General features: G+C 42.4%; 1 protein-coding gene across 1 annotated transcript in view; it reads left to right on the top strand.

The window, feature by feature from the left end:
- The window catches only part of LOC136867287 (43 kDa receptor-associated protein of the synapse), a 223,603-nt gene that overhangs the window by 62,064 nt on the left and 144,681 nt on the right, over positions 1–16,858 (top strand). The window contains exon 3 of the mRNA XM_068226744.1: positions 12,486–12,637. Within this exon, the coding sequence (XP_068082845.1) occupies positions 12,486–12,637 (152 nt within the window). The remainder of the gene's footprint in view (positions 1–12,485; positions 12,638–16,858) is intronic.

Consider the following 16,858-nt stretch of genomic DNA (forward strand, 5'->3'; position numbering starts at 1 on the left):
GACATTAAATTTTATGCCAGGGTATTCGCACTTGATTATACGGAGGAGCAGGTGGTTTCGACTATCGTGGAAGGGATTACTCCGTTGTATCGTTCTTGCTTGTGTTTTGTGTCTCAGCCTCGTAACTTTGCCGAGTTGGAAGCTATGGTCGTCTCGGCGGAGGGCATTCGACATGCCGACTCGCTTCGCGATCCTGGTCTTTCTTCTGGCCGGGGTGTATCTGAGCGTGCTGTTACTCGTAAACCCGCCCCGTTAAAAATATGTTTTGGCTGCGGCGCGTCTGATCATCTCCGTAATAAGTGCCCTTCTCGATCTCTTCAGGCACAAGGGCCTAGCCGTGGTTCGAGTACCGAGGGGCCGCCTAGGGTTTCGAAGGTTGTATGTTTTCGCTGTGGGACCCCGGGTCATGTAGCGAGGGATTGCACGAAAGGGCCGAAAGGTATCTGACTAGACCGGAAAAAGGCCAGGGACAGGCTCATTAATTCGCCGTCGCCTAGTCAAAATCATCGTACGACTCCAGGTGAACGTTTGTCATCCTGTCCTGCCGAATGTTTGCAGATAACGACCGCGAATAAGGGGGTAGCTCCATTTGTCAAGGCCGAGATTAATAATGAGCCAGTGACGGCACTCTTAGATACTGGAAGTGTTGTTTCCTTTGTAAGCGAGAAGTGGTTTGGTCTGCATAAATCTGTGTGTAAATTTCCCGTCGTCCACCCGGTTTCCTTTTCCTGTGTGGCTGCTAATTCTTCTAGAGTTGAAGTCTTGGGAGTTGTGAAGTGTAAGATTCGTGTTGCTACTTTTTCGTGGAAATTTCCGTTGTATGTGGCCAAAGATTTACCGTGTCCTGTAATCTTTGGATCTGATTTTTTCGCTTACTCAGGCTTGGTTTTGGATATACAGGAAGGGTCCTGCTGGTTCAAATTTTGTCGTGATGTTCGGATTCCTGTATTGCGGTCTAACTCGAGTTCTTCTTTTGCCGTGGTGCCCTCTGAGGACGAAAAGGGCTCCGATCTTAGCCATTTGCCCGAGGATCAGGCCAAGAGCATTAGGGAGTTGTGTGATGCCTTTCCCGAGGTTCTGACGGAAAAATTGGGGATGACTAACTTGTTGGAGTACAAGATAGAGGTCTCAGATTCTATTCCTGTTAGGAGTCCGCCCTATCGTCTTTCTCCCCCAAAAATGCGAGCATTGAAGGAGATCATCGATAACATGTTGCAGGAGGGAATAATTCGGCCTTCCACGTCAGCTTACTCCTCACCCATATTTCTCGTGCCTAAGCCTCAGGGAGGTTACCGTCCAGTTTTGGATTATAGGTCATTGAATAAGGTGATATTGCAATCGGTTCCGCTCCCAGACTTGCATTCCTGTTTTTCGTGGTTCAGAAAGGCTAGGTATTTTACCGTCCTGGATTTAAACCAGGCATATTATCAAATCCCTTTGGCAGAGGAGTCCCGTCATTTGACAGCCTTCGCAACCGACTGGAACCTCTACGAATTTTGTCGTTTGCCCTTTGGCATTTCCACTGGCGCTGCGGTGCTTAGTAGGCTTCTAGATCAGTTGTTTTCGGATATTAAATTCAGTTATCTTTATCATTACCTCGACGATGTCGTCATCTATTCGGAAACCTTTGAGGAGCACCTTGACCACCTGCGCGAAGTGTTGTCTAGACTGCGTAACGCTGGCCTGACGGTTAAATTGTCGAAGGTTTCCTTTGCAAAGCCGCAGATGTCCTTTTTAGGCCATATAGTGTCATCTAATGGAGTTTCAGTCGACCAGTCTCGCACCCGGGCCATTGATGAGTTCAGACCCCCACAGGACGTTAAAGGCGTCGCCCGCTTCATCGGGATGGTAAACTTCTTCCGTAAGTTTATCCCTAACCTTGCTAAGCGTGCTGGGCCTCTTAACGCCCTCCGGCGTAAAGGGGTGAAGTTTGAATGGGGTACTTCACAACAAGCAGCCTTCGAGGATCTGAAGTTGGCTATAACTAATGCTCCCATACTTGCGATGCCCGATTTTTCCAAAACCTTCATTGTTCAGACCGATGCTTCAGCCTCGGCGGTTGCAGCTGTCTTAATGCAGGAATCCGACCTGGGCCGACGACCTGTTGCTTACGCTTCCAGGACCTTGACTCCTCTTGAAAGTAAATATTCAGTCTATGAGTTAGAGGGTTTGGCTGTGTTGTTTGCCCTAGAGAGGTTTCGAATGTATTTAGAACATGTAAAATTCGAGCTTGAAACCGATAACCAAGCGTTGAGCTGGGTCCTGGGTAAACCTAGGAAAACGGGCCGTCTAGCTCGGTGGGCCATAAGAATATCGGCGTTTCAGTTCGATGTACGGCACATTCGAGGCTCGGACAATGTTGTGGCCGATTCGCTTAGCCGCATGTTCACTGGTCAGCCTATTCAGGATGATGACTCTTCTGACCCTGAGGTCCTAACTTCTTTACCCCTGGCTGGAGCGATCTTGACTGATGCCCCGTTGTTATACCATGATCTTGCAAAATTCCAAGTGGAAGATCCTATCTTAGGGCCTATTGTCCAGCAGTTGAAAGAAGGCAAGATTGTTAACCCATATGTGTTAAGAAATGGTGTCCTTTGCTGTCCCTCCCGCTCTGATCACAAGATGAAAGTTGTTGTTCCATCGGTATTAGTACCTATGATATTTAAATATTTCCATGAAACTCCTTTGGCTGGTCATCTGGGAGTGTTTAAGACCAGGGAGAAAATTCGCGAAACCTTTATTTGGAAGGGGCTGGATGCTGAAGTCCGTGAGATGGTCAAAGCGTGTAAGATTTGTAGGATGAGCAAGCCTGCCCTTAATACTCGGGTCGGCCTGTTGTCTTCTACCCAGGCTACGCGACCCATGCAACGTCTATTTATAGATTATGTGGGACCCCTCCCCAAGTCAAGGACGGATGGCAATAGATTTATATTTGTTTGTGTCGACGGCTTCACTCGTTTTTCTTGGTTTTTTCCGACGAGGTTAGCCACGGCAGAGTCCACCATAAGGTGTTTAAAAACCATATTTTCTTCTTTTGGTCCGAGCCAGTACTTGGTGTCCGATAATGCGAGGGCGTTCACGTCGAATTTGTTCAGAAAGTTTTGCTTTAGCCTGTCCATTACGCATGTGACAACGTCCCCGTACCACCCCCAACCCTCTTATGCAGAGAGAGTCAACCGCAATTTGCGGGCCGCTCTCATCGCCTTCCATCATGACGATGTTTTGAGATGGGACACTTCGTTGCCATGGCTGGCTTTCGCATTTAATTCTGCTGTACATGAAGCGCATCAGTTTTCTCCTGTGTCTCTTATGTTCTCCTTCATTCCCAACTCTCCACTCAGTAATCTCTGGAACATTGATGAACTGTTACCAGAGAGGATTGACCCCCTTAACATCAGGGCAATTTGGAAAAAGGCTAAGGAAAACCTCAAGGTGTCCTATGAGAAGAAGAGAGAACGTTACAATGAGGGGCGCCGACCGACCGATCTCGCTGTAGGAGATAATGTTTTTGTTAAGAATTTCGTGCCTTCCGGGAAGCTCGCTCCTAGATTCCGAGGACCGTATGAAATTATTGATTTCTTAACGCCGGTCACCTTGTTGGTAAAGGATCCGGAGACGGAGAGAGTCTTCCGAGTTCATCTTTCGCAAGTAAAGCCTGCTTAGCGTTTCAGCTACGGGTACCTTGGTTTCATGTGGTATGAAGCTTTAACTTGGTTATCCGGAGAGTTTTGACTCATTTCCATTCTTGTCGGAGATATGCTCTTCCCTTAGTTAGTTTAAGTTTGTTCTTTCCTTTTTAAGAAAAACAAATCTGGATGTATTATTTATTTATTATGAATGATTTAATGTAAGTCCTCCCGGAGTCCTATCGCACCCGTACTGCTCCCATGCCCCCCGGTCCGGTCCCCTACACTGCATTGGCCCCCTGTACCCTGTACCGGTGGATGGATATCTTTCGACATCTTTGCTGGCCTTCTGCTTTATTTTACAGTGGACTGGAGTATCCACCTACGCCCACTGCTCCATGAGAAGGGCCCCTCGTGGCTGCGATTCCTGGCGATCATTGACTCCAGCCGCCGTGTCTTACGGCTACCGAGTTCAGAAGGATTGGGATTTCCAGCGTCTGAGTTGCCTAAGGAGGCTCCGAGACGGTCCGCCACTGTGGCCGTTGTCCTGCACGCAGGCCGCTCAATGTTTGGTTGGGTTGTATCCCAGCTATGATGGTTGCCGGCCCTGATGGCCCACCTTTCCCCTGGCGATTGCTGGGGACATCTTCATTGAACTGAATGTTGCCATATCCCGGGATATACTTGTCAAAGACTCGCTACTTCATTGTGGTGTACAGTAAGAAACTAATTTTTGATACAGCAAGAATGTAAGGTCAGAGATAGGCTTGGCAAAGACTCGCTACTTCATTATGGTGTATAGTAAGAAAGTAATTTCAGTGCTAATCTTGGCAAGAACTCGCTATTTCATTTAATGTACAGCAAGAATGTAAATTCAGAGATAATCTTGGACTCACTACGTCATTTTGGTGACCAGCAAGAGTATTAATTTTATATATTATCTGGGCAAAGACTTGTTTCTTCATTTTTATGTGCAGCAAGATGTTACTTTTGTATATAGTTATTTATTGTAAAGCAAGAACACTATTGTATATCCAGCAAGTATTCAAGATAATGAACTTGATGCGGCTGATCTTTATGGAAGGAATACACTTTGGTCAACCCTGGGTTGGTGTTTTGGGGGGGAGGTCTGAACCGTGTGTTTGGTCTCCTCCCGCCTTAAAGGACTTGGTACCTGTGCTGTGCTCCTAGCGAGCTCATTGAAAATTTACTACCATCATTGTGCGTATTTCTGAATGTCCTAGGCATTGATTGTGTAATAAATGTGTCTCTCCCTGTTCCTCACTTATGGCTCCATGGACAAGGAATTCTTTCCGTCCTGGGGCGTCCCTCCGTATTTGCATTTCTTTCGTATGTCGATCGTCTGCCATGCTCCCTCGCGTGTACTTACCCCCTCCCGGCTTCTCCGAGAGAGGGGCGTGATGACGTTGGTATCGGGACCTACCCCTCCCGGCGAGCCAGTGTGCCTCGCCGGGCGGTGGTCCGTCTCACTTACCTGCTGCTCTTTGTGGAGAGCACTACTCTTGGGTCGAACCAAGCACCGTGAGAGGGGCATGGGAGGTAAGATCTACTGGTTTGCTATGTGTTGGTAGGATGATGGGAGGAACTAGGAACTTGTACAGATATGTAACGCCATGTATCTGGTGGTAATTGATAAGGAACGGCTTGGTGCCGAGATATTTTGTGAAAGTAACGTAAAGTAACTTAAAGTGTTGTACGTTTCTTGTAACATGAAAGAAAGGTTCCAGAATGTTCTGGACGTGTAGTTTAGGGAGTATGCGTGTCATTGTGAGTTCACTGATAGAAGAGTTTTCCTTACCTTGTAACTGGCGAGCTGTATATACGTTGTAGCGCTGTAGTGATTAGTAAGACATGTATTTGGTACCAAGGTGCGCAGCTTACGTTATGTTAAACCTTTTATTAGAGGAGTGGAATTCCTCTTATACTTTACAAGGATGAGAAATGGAAACGGGTTAAAACCCTTCTTTAGTTATGTTATGTTGATTTTCGTGCGCTTCCGAATTGGTTTGTTTTACATTGTCTATGAATAAAGTTGTTGTCAAGCTGTTTGAATTGGGACTTGACATTATCCTCTGGGTTGGACCTTACTTTTATATCCAGATCCCTGGCCCGCTCTCCTTTGGGTCATCCTGCCGGGGGTACGGCACATTACATAAGTAACCTTAACTTCTCTTCTCTTTAATATGTCACTTTCCATATAATTAATCATTTTGCTGTGATAGTAGATGAACTTATGTATGCTGCTTGTACGGCGTAAACATTTTTACACTCATGTAATTTAATCACTCTGCTAACGCCTCGTTCTCAAATATTCCCACTCATGAAAAAAAGGGCCCACCTCACGCACGAGTTGCACAAATATTAATTTAGAGACCTACACATATATTACACATTATTTTGTAATATAGTACGCCATGTATTCTGAATGGTATCATACATAGAGCAGCTCGCCAATACAGTTTGGTTGCCGATCTCTGCTCTAAAATAAACAAGCGTGTAAAGGTAATATACGAGACACAATCTTGCTACTCCTGATCATATCTAGGAAAATTGAATGCCTCCGTTGAAATCTGTTCTCCAACTCGCATAAAACTTGTTGAAAAAGAGAGGAAATAAAATCGTGTGCTCAGGAAAGTGTATACAGTGGGAATTGGAAGATTAAGAGGGTTGGTCGGGAAAAAATTGAATGTAAGGAATATGTGGTGACATTAGCATCGGACGCATGTCAGATTCTGGTTGTTTTCATTATTTACTTATTATTTCTGAGATTTAACTACATATATATGAGTCGTAGGAGGATTATGAAGATTCGTGAATAAATCGCGGGTCATGGTAATTTCGGGGATTATCTTGAATAAGAGGTACTCTCCACTTTATCTGCGAGATCATAGACGAATTATACCCATTTCCTGCAATCAACATTTAGTCTTATATGCAAGATGGCAAAGGCGTGCTCGGGTCACTGATGCAACTTGAGCTACAGTCCCTGAGAATAAGTCAAGAAATTATGAAACGAGGCTTCTACTTCTGACATCGGGGCTTTCTCGGCTTATAAAAGAAATGAGTAGTAGGTTAATGTCCGGGAACAGAGACGGCTGGGCGTGGGGCTAACAGCGCTATTCCATTTTGTCTCGAGGTTATAAAGAGTGCAAGTCTTTGCATTCCACTCCTCCATGAATCTTCGTGGTGTGTACAGAGATGGCTTTGCACTTCTCTTTCCTCTTAATAATACTTAATCCTTCGAATGGAAGTCGAATTTGCATAAATTTGCACATTCCCCGACATACCTTGGCAAGGCAATTCTTGATTTTTCATAATAACGTGAGATTTGTTGGTGTATCTGACTGGTACTGAAAGATTCTTTTACAAAAAAAAATACATTGCAAAACATGTATGAAGCAAACCATTCTAACAAACTACAAATTTTTATATCTGTTCGGAGGTATGAGCGATGCTAGTAATACCATTCCTTATGCAGCCACTCCCTGTTGTGATTGGTGTGAAAATGTCGCCCATAGGGTCGGTTGGTGCATGCATTTCAGTGGGCTTGGCAGACTGATATGCAATAGCAACTTCTAGCTCTGTGAGTAAAGCAACGGGAAACTACCTCTCTTCTCATTTCCCTAGTATGCCTCTTCAGTGACGCCTAGGCTGTCTATGGTAGCCTTTGGTGGAGCTGGTGAGGATCAGAGCAGCCTTCGGGCTGAATACCCAGCATACATACATATCTGTTCGAAACAACAACTGTGGATTATTTATTTATAGGACCCCCCTACTGGTTCATACTGTAACATATAATATAGCAGGGCTGACCACAACGAGGCTCGCGAGCCGCATGCGGCTCTTGACACCAACCTTAGAGTAAAATTAAATGATATAATTAATGGAATCTAACGACATCTCTCGACTGGCGGCAGTCAGTAGCAGTGATGTGTGGCTTAACGTTATTAGCGCTATAGGTCAGTGGTAAGACATGGGAGGTGAAGATAGTTCCGGCGCCTTCCATTTTAAAGTGCTTTGAGCGGGAGTGTGTGTCAGTGAGCCAGTGTCGTGAGGTGAAGCCAGTCGCGTTCGATACTTTTCTGTGTGCTGTTGTGTGCTGTTTCAGTACAATATCGACGCTCGCTACTGCCTATACGTGAACGCGACTGGCTTCACTTCACAACACTGGCTCACTGACACACTCTCCCGCTCAAAGCAATATCTTCCTTGTAAAGATATTTCAGAATTGGCCCAGACTATATTTAGCTTGCATAGCAAGTTCAAGATTTTTGGGAAAGACCTTCAGACTAAAACATTTTCTCACTTCAAATGTTTGAAGAAAATTACTGAAAGCCTTCCTGACGTTCAGGTGGAAACTGAAGATTACATGAGTAAAATGTCTGGCCTTGCTGAAGAAATCAATGGCAGATTTAATGATTTGAGATCACTGAAACCTTCATTTTCATTCCTGGAAAATCCTTTTTCTGTTGATGTTGTGGGCGATGGCAGTCCTGTTTCATCACCAATAACAAAGGATACAGCAGCTGTAGAGTTGGAGCTACAAGAACTGCAAGAGGACGAAGGACTAAAAGGACTCAAACGAAGTGGCATTTCTACCATAGAATTTTGGAAGAATGAACCAGCAGAAAAATACGCACTAACGAACAGTGTGCCAAAAGACTAATCTCAATCTTTGGGACTACTTATGTGTGTGAATCACTATACTCAACGATTAAATTCATTAAATCTTCATATCGATCTGAACGAACTGATGCACATTTAAGTAAACTTGTGCGAACTGCGCTTACCAATTACCAGCCAGATTTCAAAAAACCAACAGCAGAAATGAACACTAAGAAAAGCACTTCCCAAAAGTGAAATCACATTCCTTGATGTGCACCTGAAAAATAATGCTCTGTGTAGTGTAGAAAAGAAATGTTCCTTCATTGGTTATAAAATGAAAAACTTGTCTTCATTTTATAAAATATTTTCTAAACATGCTCCCAATTTTTTGTCTCCTAAATTTGCGGCTCCCAGAAGTAAGGTTAGTGGCCACCCCTAGTTTGTAACGCCTCACCAATACACCGAAGGTTTTCGGAGACGCGAGGATGGGAAAGTGACAGGATAGGGATGGTAGCGTTCGTGGCCTTAATTAAGATACAGCCGCGTCATTTGTATGGTATGAAAATTGAAAATCACGGGAAATCATCTTCAGGGATGCCGACGGTGGGATTCAAACTTACCATCTCCCGAATGCAAGCTTACAGCTATGTGACCCAAGACGCACGGCCAGCTCGCTCGGTCCATTGCAGAACAACGAAAAAATCTTCTAGTACAATCAGGAGAACGACAACTACTATTATATTGCCTTCAGAACAATCCACGCGGTCACGAAACTGTAGCTTGATCGTCCTATTTGGTCAAGAAGTAGTAGCAACATTCATAGACTTATAACAAGAGAGCGATTTCGAGAAAACTTATCACCTAGCGAGATGGAGGTTCGAACACCACCATCAGCAACCTTGAATATGGATTTCCTTGGTTTCCCATCTTCACATCAGGCAAATGCCGGTGCTGCACCTCTACTACTAAGTCCTCAGCCGCGTCCTTCTTATTTTATCATCGTCGCCACCAAAAACCTGAGTTAAGGTGACATTAAACTAGCAAACAAACAAAAATGGGTGGGGAAAATGAGGGACTGCCCTACTGGGTTTTTGTAACAGTCTCGCTCGAAGGGACAGAGGTCGTGAGCAGAATCATCAAGGGTTTCCTGTCCATTCCAAAAGCGTTTGAACCAGTCGTAAACACATTTCCTGCGTACGGCTTCTGTTCCATACACTTGCACCAACATTGCATGCGTCTCTGTCGCCGATTTTCACAATCTGTAACACATCTTGATGTTTACGCTTTGCTGCATTACAAATTAAGGTATTATATCCAATTACGAAAGCGTAGAAATTCTGTAGTTTCCATAGAGTACAGAATTTACATGTATGTAAATGACCGATCGAAAGAATTACTCTCGTATGTCAGCCGGAAATCATATCAAGTGGTACTATGTGAAATATTACATAAACAGCAACGTTGTTGTTGTTGTTGTTGTTGTTGTTGTTGTTGTGTTTGTTTACACCTCTCGGTATCTCTCGCATACTAGCTGCAATACATGTTTATCCCTCTGGTCTTCATTTCCTACTCTACTCCTTCCCATTGCTTCCTTCACTGCATCATCCCAAGCAAGTGAAGACCTCCTCTTCTGCACATTGTTGACTGCCACTTTCAAACACTCTGGGACCACGACTCTTCAGCTATTCTCCTTATATAGCCACATCACTTCAGCGGTTTGACTATGACATTCTGCAATATGGTGGTATTAAGTTATGCCTTTTTTCTTATCGGCGATTTCAATTCGTCCTCAATAATCCATTTCCACTGTCACCAGTTTCTCAGCGTCACTCCCCTCAATAATGATGCACACAGCGTGATAATGCCTTCATTCCCTTTACCGACGACCCTTCTCGCGTGTTTCCTTTATCTCCTTGCTTCAAATGAATGTGTCAAGTTGTTTTACAGCACCTTCATTCTCCATTATTCATGCTGTAATTACATTTGGACTTCCTTTAATGTGTGATACTCACGTACCAAAGTCGATGAGGTTTTCAAATTATTTTACGACCGAACCGCCATCCTTTGTTATAATATGAACTGTGTGGCTTTCTACATATTGGATACTATTCTTACGAATTCCCTTTGATAGTGTTGTTCCCTATTACAATACTAGAGAATGTTTTCCATATTCTCGTTTAGCGTACTTTTTATTTTACTATGAGTGTGTACGTATATTATACATTACGAAAGATGTGTACAAAGAAAAATAACATGCAGTAAGTTATGCAAACATCAAAAGAAACTCAACAAAAGCACCAAGTTAGCAATGTGGAATTTTGAACACAAAATGATTTTTCATTATGTGACATATCAGTTGAATAGCCACCTAGGCCCTGACGCATGATACTGAACATGACTAAGCACACTCAGCACCGAAAAATCTAACTTGTTTTGGGGCAGACCATCCTATTCTTGAATAGGAGCTTCAGTCGGTTGCTGAATGTTAGCAGAGGATTAGGATGGTGTGTAATTTCTCTCTTCAGTTCATGTCATGTATATTCAACACAATCCAAGCTACAGAATATGCCGGCCACACCATTCGCTGCATACCATGCGTCTCTAAATCGATAACCATGGGCATTATCATCTAGTAGTGTAAAGCCCCCACTCACAGTGGCAGAAAATCCTGTAACTACAAGGTGGAGGATTTTTTATCTGTGTAGTATACCAGTCATGTAACCATGGATAGGTATTAGAAGCGTACGTCAACCAAACATGATCCCATCCCAAAATATGATGGAACCCTCTTGCTGCTGAAGGGCTAGTTCCATCTCTCACCGGATCTTCTCCAGACTCTAGTGCTCCTTCTATATGAATACAAGCTTATGGTGACCTCGTCAATAAAAAAGCCTTCACTTCCACTACTCCTGATGCCACCACTGTTGAACAGTTGCCCACTTCACACGAGCTGCCCTATGGTGTGGTTCTAAGAGGAGCTTTTGGCACAGGCCTCGTTGATGTCAGTCCACTGTCGTGTGGCGGATTTAGCACTGTCTAATCTGACACATTCACCCCGGTGGTCCTCCGAAGATCCTGGCGGAACGATGTGGCAGTAGCAGAGGGCCTACGTCGTGCCAAAAGCACCAAATACAGATCCTCCTTGTAAGTTATTTTGCGTTGTCATTCAACAACCGTTTGCGTCTCATGAACAGTTTCTAAACTTCGAAGATAGCACTGTGACTCAGTCCAACGCGAATGGTGACATCCATTTCAGCTCTTTTGGGCGCGGTTTATTAAAAAAATATTTTTCGACGAGTCTATTGGTCTAGCATTGAGCGCATTTTGAACACCTCCCGTCAGTTCACGTTCACTGACCTCGCACGCTCCCCATCGTCATCACAGCTAGAGACCTCCCAATGTCCCCAGTACAGGCCAGCATAGGACAGTATTCTGTTGAAACTTGGGCCTGGTGATTACCGACCTCCGGTATTACATGCAGTATAAGTGGATCCGTGGTAGAGTGTCGGCCTCCGGATCCCAAGATAGCGGGTTCAAACCCGGCAGAGGTAGTCGGATTTTTGAAGGGCGGAAAAAAGTCCATTCGACACTCCATGTCGTACGATGTCGGCATGTAAAAGATCTCTGGTGATACATTTGGTATTTACCCGACAAAATTAATTAAATCTCAGCCATAGACGCCCAAGAGAGATCCGGTTTACTCTAGGTCCGCTAGATGGCAGACAGAGTAAGCCGGAACGTCGAAATTGACGAGCAGACAGCCAGATGGCGTCAAATCGAAATGTCTGCAAACGGTAGCTGAGGCCATACGATTATTATTATTATTATTATTATTATTTAGTTCATGGTGGCATTTTCTATTCATCATGTGTGAAAACGAAGATCATTTACTCGTCTGTAAACGAAACCATTCTTCAAAGTTTTACTCCTGTGTAATGAATACAGATGCAGACAACAATATTGTTTACTTGGGATGTGGACACAAAGATCCCCTGACAAAAAATGCATCTTGAGACTGTGTCGCAATGTTGTCTCTGACTGCAGAGTAATGCAAAAACGGGCCAGAGCCCACAAGTATCTCTCAAATTTCATTAAGTGTTTAACCTTAAATAATAATATAAGCAACTTAAAATGTTTAGAATGCTTTTAGAAGACTCGCTATTACTTTCATGAAAATGAGAGATTTGTACTGTTTAAAATTGTTACTCAACTATCCTCGTCTGTTGGTTACAGGTCGAGCAGGGCCTTCGCCTCTACAACCAGCACAAGCAGCAGGCAGCTGTACGAAAGTGGCGCAGTGCACTCAAGCGCATTCGTAAACGGGACGACAAGTTCACCTTGCTGGGCTACCTCTATCAGGCGTACATGGACTGGGGGAAGTACAGGTAAGTGATAGAACAACTTACAACTAGAATACTGTCTCTAACTTATCGAACTGAATTATTACTATATGTTTGTTTGCTTTAAAGATTTTTGTTAGATAATAAAAATGACTATGAGGATATTGTCTTCAAACTGAAAAGAAATCGATCTCCAACCAAGCCACCGAGACCTTCTAATAAGAGAATCATATAGTCTCATTCTTAACCACATATTAAGAATGGTTATTAAGACCAATATGTCTTATAATATCCTTGCCCTAAATAATTCTGGGATACAGAGGATGGTTAACTAGTTGTACTTCTCTTATTTCAGTAATCACCATCACAAATTCAAGAACTCAATCCCTATAATGTACTTGAGATTACTATTAATCTTCCCAGATTTAATTATTTTACTGATTTTGCGTATTAAAAATTTGCCCCAGCGGTATTCCTTTGCGTAGAAATCGATAAACTACAGACAAGAGATTAACGTACAGTATTTGAAAACCTTCAAATGCTGTCAGACTTAGCTTGGATTGAACCTTTTATTCTGAGCTCATCCATCTGAGCTACTCAGTCCTGCAATCTTGAATGTACTGAAAATGTGTTTTGAGGTGCCAATAAATTAATTAATGCGAGTTTCTCGTAATTAATTGCTTATAAATATCAGCTGAATGTGCCATATTTCATCATGCAGGTTTGAGCACAGGAGGCTTTCGTTTGTAAAACTGCACTACGAAATGAATACCGTACGATAGGAAACTTCACCTTATTCAAACATGCTAACAGGAATATAATAAGTTGTTCTTTTAACCAATAAATTCACCATAAATATGAGTCAATAAAATAAGGAAAGGGTTTCTATAGTGCAATGGGCTGGCCGCTAGTGATATTAATACTAGCATGTATTTATCAGTATTAGACTTCGTGTGGCAGCAGTAATGATATATACAGTATATAACTATGATAAATTAATGTCCATTGAATTTCTATGACTAGTGTCTCATGGCTCAAGTAACCAATCCGAGATAAGATTATCAGGAAATTCAGCCAATCAATAAGTATCTATCAGCACAATGTTATCGTTTTAATGTCATCAAATTCACTTTACCGCACCTATGTGCGCTTGTTGTTATATAAATTAATCAGAATATCACAATGAAACATCTTCCATGAAGCATTTGACTACAGACCACACAACAAGCCGGACGTAACTATATTATTCTGATGAAGGCGACAGACGACATATTAGGACACTGGCCCAAATAATTTAAATGTAAAAATGAAACGGTATACTTCCGTGCTGAAAGTTGTGCTCTTTAAATAGCTTATAAATACCTATTTATTTTATTTGGTTTATATTCATGTATTCCCAATACGCAAAACAAATGATTACTTATGGAATTTTGTAGTTATTCGCTAAATAATCAAAATGAAAACAACTCAAATTCCAGTTTATCTCTAGATATATTCTGGAGCTCTCATTAAATTACCACAGATAATTTTTAAATAGAAGCTAACTGGCTTGACATAACGAGTGTAAATCAAAGAAAAACCATGTTCGTTCAGATCGTGAAGTGTCCTGGAAGAGTGTAAGTCGTAAAAGTCGCCACTATCCGTAACCTCGGCACTAAGTGAGGTGGATGGCGCACTAGCCACCAGCGCCTTGAAAAGTTGTGGTAATCCAACTGACGAGCCCACTGCCACAATAGGGTGATCCGCTGGTAATTTCAATATCGTAAAGGCTTAGAGATCTTAGATGTTTTAACATTTGCAATAGATGAAATTAAATTATGGTGTTCTTCTGGGAACTTCATTTTTGAAACAACAGTTGAGTTTCGTTAATTATCCACATGCGTGGCCGCTCCTAGACCCAAACAAGCTTGTCTCCACCTACTGCTCAGCTGCTTGTGTCAGCCGTATCGACCACACAATGGCGTTCAAACTTTAGTCTAAATCTAAACCAGTAGTGTGTGTGACAGTGTGTGAAGTACAATAGGTCTATATGTGATGTGATTTCATCTCTCGTAACAGGCTAGCTGCTAGACTGCCTTTGTTTGAACACTTGGCTTATTGAATTTATTGAGTAAGTGGCCACGCGATTTGGGTCACGTAGCTATCAGCTTACATTCGGGAGGTAGTGGGTTCCAACCCCACTATTGACAGCCCTGAAGGTGGTTTCCGTAGCTTATCATTTTCACATCAGATAAATGCTGGCTGAAGCTGTACCTTAATTACGAGCACGGTCGTTACCTTCTCGCTCTTAGCCCTTTCCAATCCCATCGTTGCAAGAAGACATGTGTCCGTGTGACGTAAAGCAGATTATATATATATTTAATATAGAATGATTTGATATTATTCAAATCTATGAATAAGGCAGATAAAGTTACTTAGAGTAATCTTCACTGATGTAACAATAATTCTGGTGCCGTCAGCTCACAGAAGGTTGGTGAAAATTGTGGAGTAATGTCTTCTAGCTTGTATTTCCTGTATCAAAGTTGCCTTATCGTGGATGTTGGTCCGCTGTCGAAGGTTCTGTGCCCATAATAATAATAATAATAATAATAATAATAATAATAATAATAATAATAATAATAATAATAATAATAATAACATTACTTAAAGCTCTCTCTGAGTGTGAATTGCCGCCGCATCTTCACACTGCTGTGCTACTTACCAAAAACTGTCTGAACTTTACCACATCAACAAAATTTAATGTAGGTAGTATATTTTCACAAGGTGTCTCTACTGTTAATACTTAGTGCCACCTACTGTACAGAGGTGTAATTAACTTGATTGAGAATTTTCATGTTTTCTTTCTTTCTTTCTTAATCTTACACTCCAGGGTTGGTTTTTTCCTCGGAATCAGTGAGGAATCCCACCTCTACCGCCTCAAAGGCAGTGTTCTGTAGCGTGAGACATTGGGTCGGGGATACAACTGGGGAGAATGACCAGTATCTCGTCCAGGCGGCCTCACCTGCTAAGCTGAACAGGGGCCTTGGTGGGGGATGGGAAGATTGGAAGGGATAGACAAGGAAGAGGGAAGGAAGCGTCGGTGGCCTTAAGTAGGTACCATCTTGGCATTTGTCTGGAGGAAAAGTGGGAAACGACGGAAAACCACTTCCAGGATGGCTGAGGTTGGACTCGAACCCACCTCTACTCAGTTGACCTCCCGAGGTTGAGTAGTCCCCGTTCCAGCCCTCGTACTACTTTTTTCAAATTTCGTGGCAGAGCCGGGAATCGAACCCGGGCCTCCGGGGGTGGCAGCTAATTACACTAACCACTACACCACAGAGACGGACTGTTCATGTTTTAAGGTTTCATAACCTGATTTCCTTTCAGTTGTTTTTTATTTATGTTTGATTTGTCACTACTGTTTGGTGCTCTGATCAAATAATAATAATAATAATAATAATAATAATAATAATAATAATAATAATAATAATAATAATAATAATAATAATAATAATATAATAATAATAATAATAATAATAATAATAATAATAATAATAATAATAATAATATATCGGACGCCTGGAAAGAACAATGGCAACAGCTATCTTTGTTACCACATCATCACATCATTAAGAACCCCTGAAAGTGCCCAGATGGACTTTTCCTTCCCAGACGGCAGTGGAGGACGCTAAACCGTATTGAGACCGGCCAAGGTAGATGTGGAGCCACTTTCTTCACATGGGGATGGGAAACATCACCGCAATATGACTGCGGAGAAGAGGAGCAGACAGTGGATCACATTGCATTTGAGTGTCCTTTGCTTGCTTATAGAGGCTCTATAGAGGACTTACACTGTGTCTCAAGTGAAGTTCTTTTCTCTCTTTCTCAACTTTTGACATGGAACTTCAGCTATGAACTTGGCATGCTTGTTGTACATATTGTATATAATATTGTATTCATCATACGCTAAATAATAATAATAATAATAATAATAATAATAATAATAATAATAATAATAATAATAATAATAATAATAATAACAATAATAATAATATAACGCCCGGCTCCTTCGCTAAATGGTCAGTGCGATAATCTTCGGTTAAGGGGGTCCCAGGTTCGATTCATTTTAGCCGCACCTGGTTAATTCATCAAGCTCGGGGTCGGAGTGTTTGTATTTGCCACAGTGCACATTGCTTCATTTGCACACAACTTCCCATATTGTCAACTACTACTGGAATATGCAAAAGTTCAGTACATCCCTCAACGCGAAATGGGCATCAGGAAGGT

The sequence above is a fragment of the Anabrus simplex genome, chromosome 1, assembly GCF_040414725.1.
Source record: "Anabrus simplex isolate iqAnaSimp1 chromosome 1, ASM4041472v1, whole genome shotgun sequence".
Lineage (NCBI taxonomy): Eukaryota > Metazoa > Arthropoda > Insecta > Orthoptera > Tettigoniidae > Anabrus > Anabrus simplex.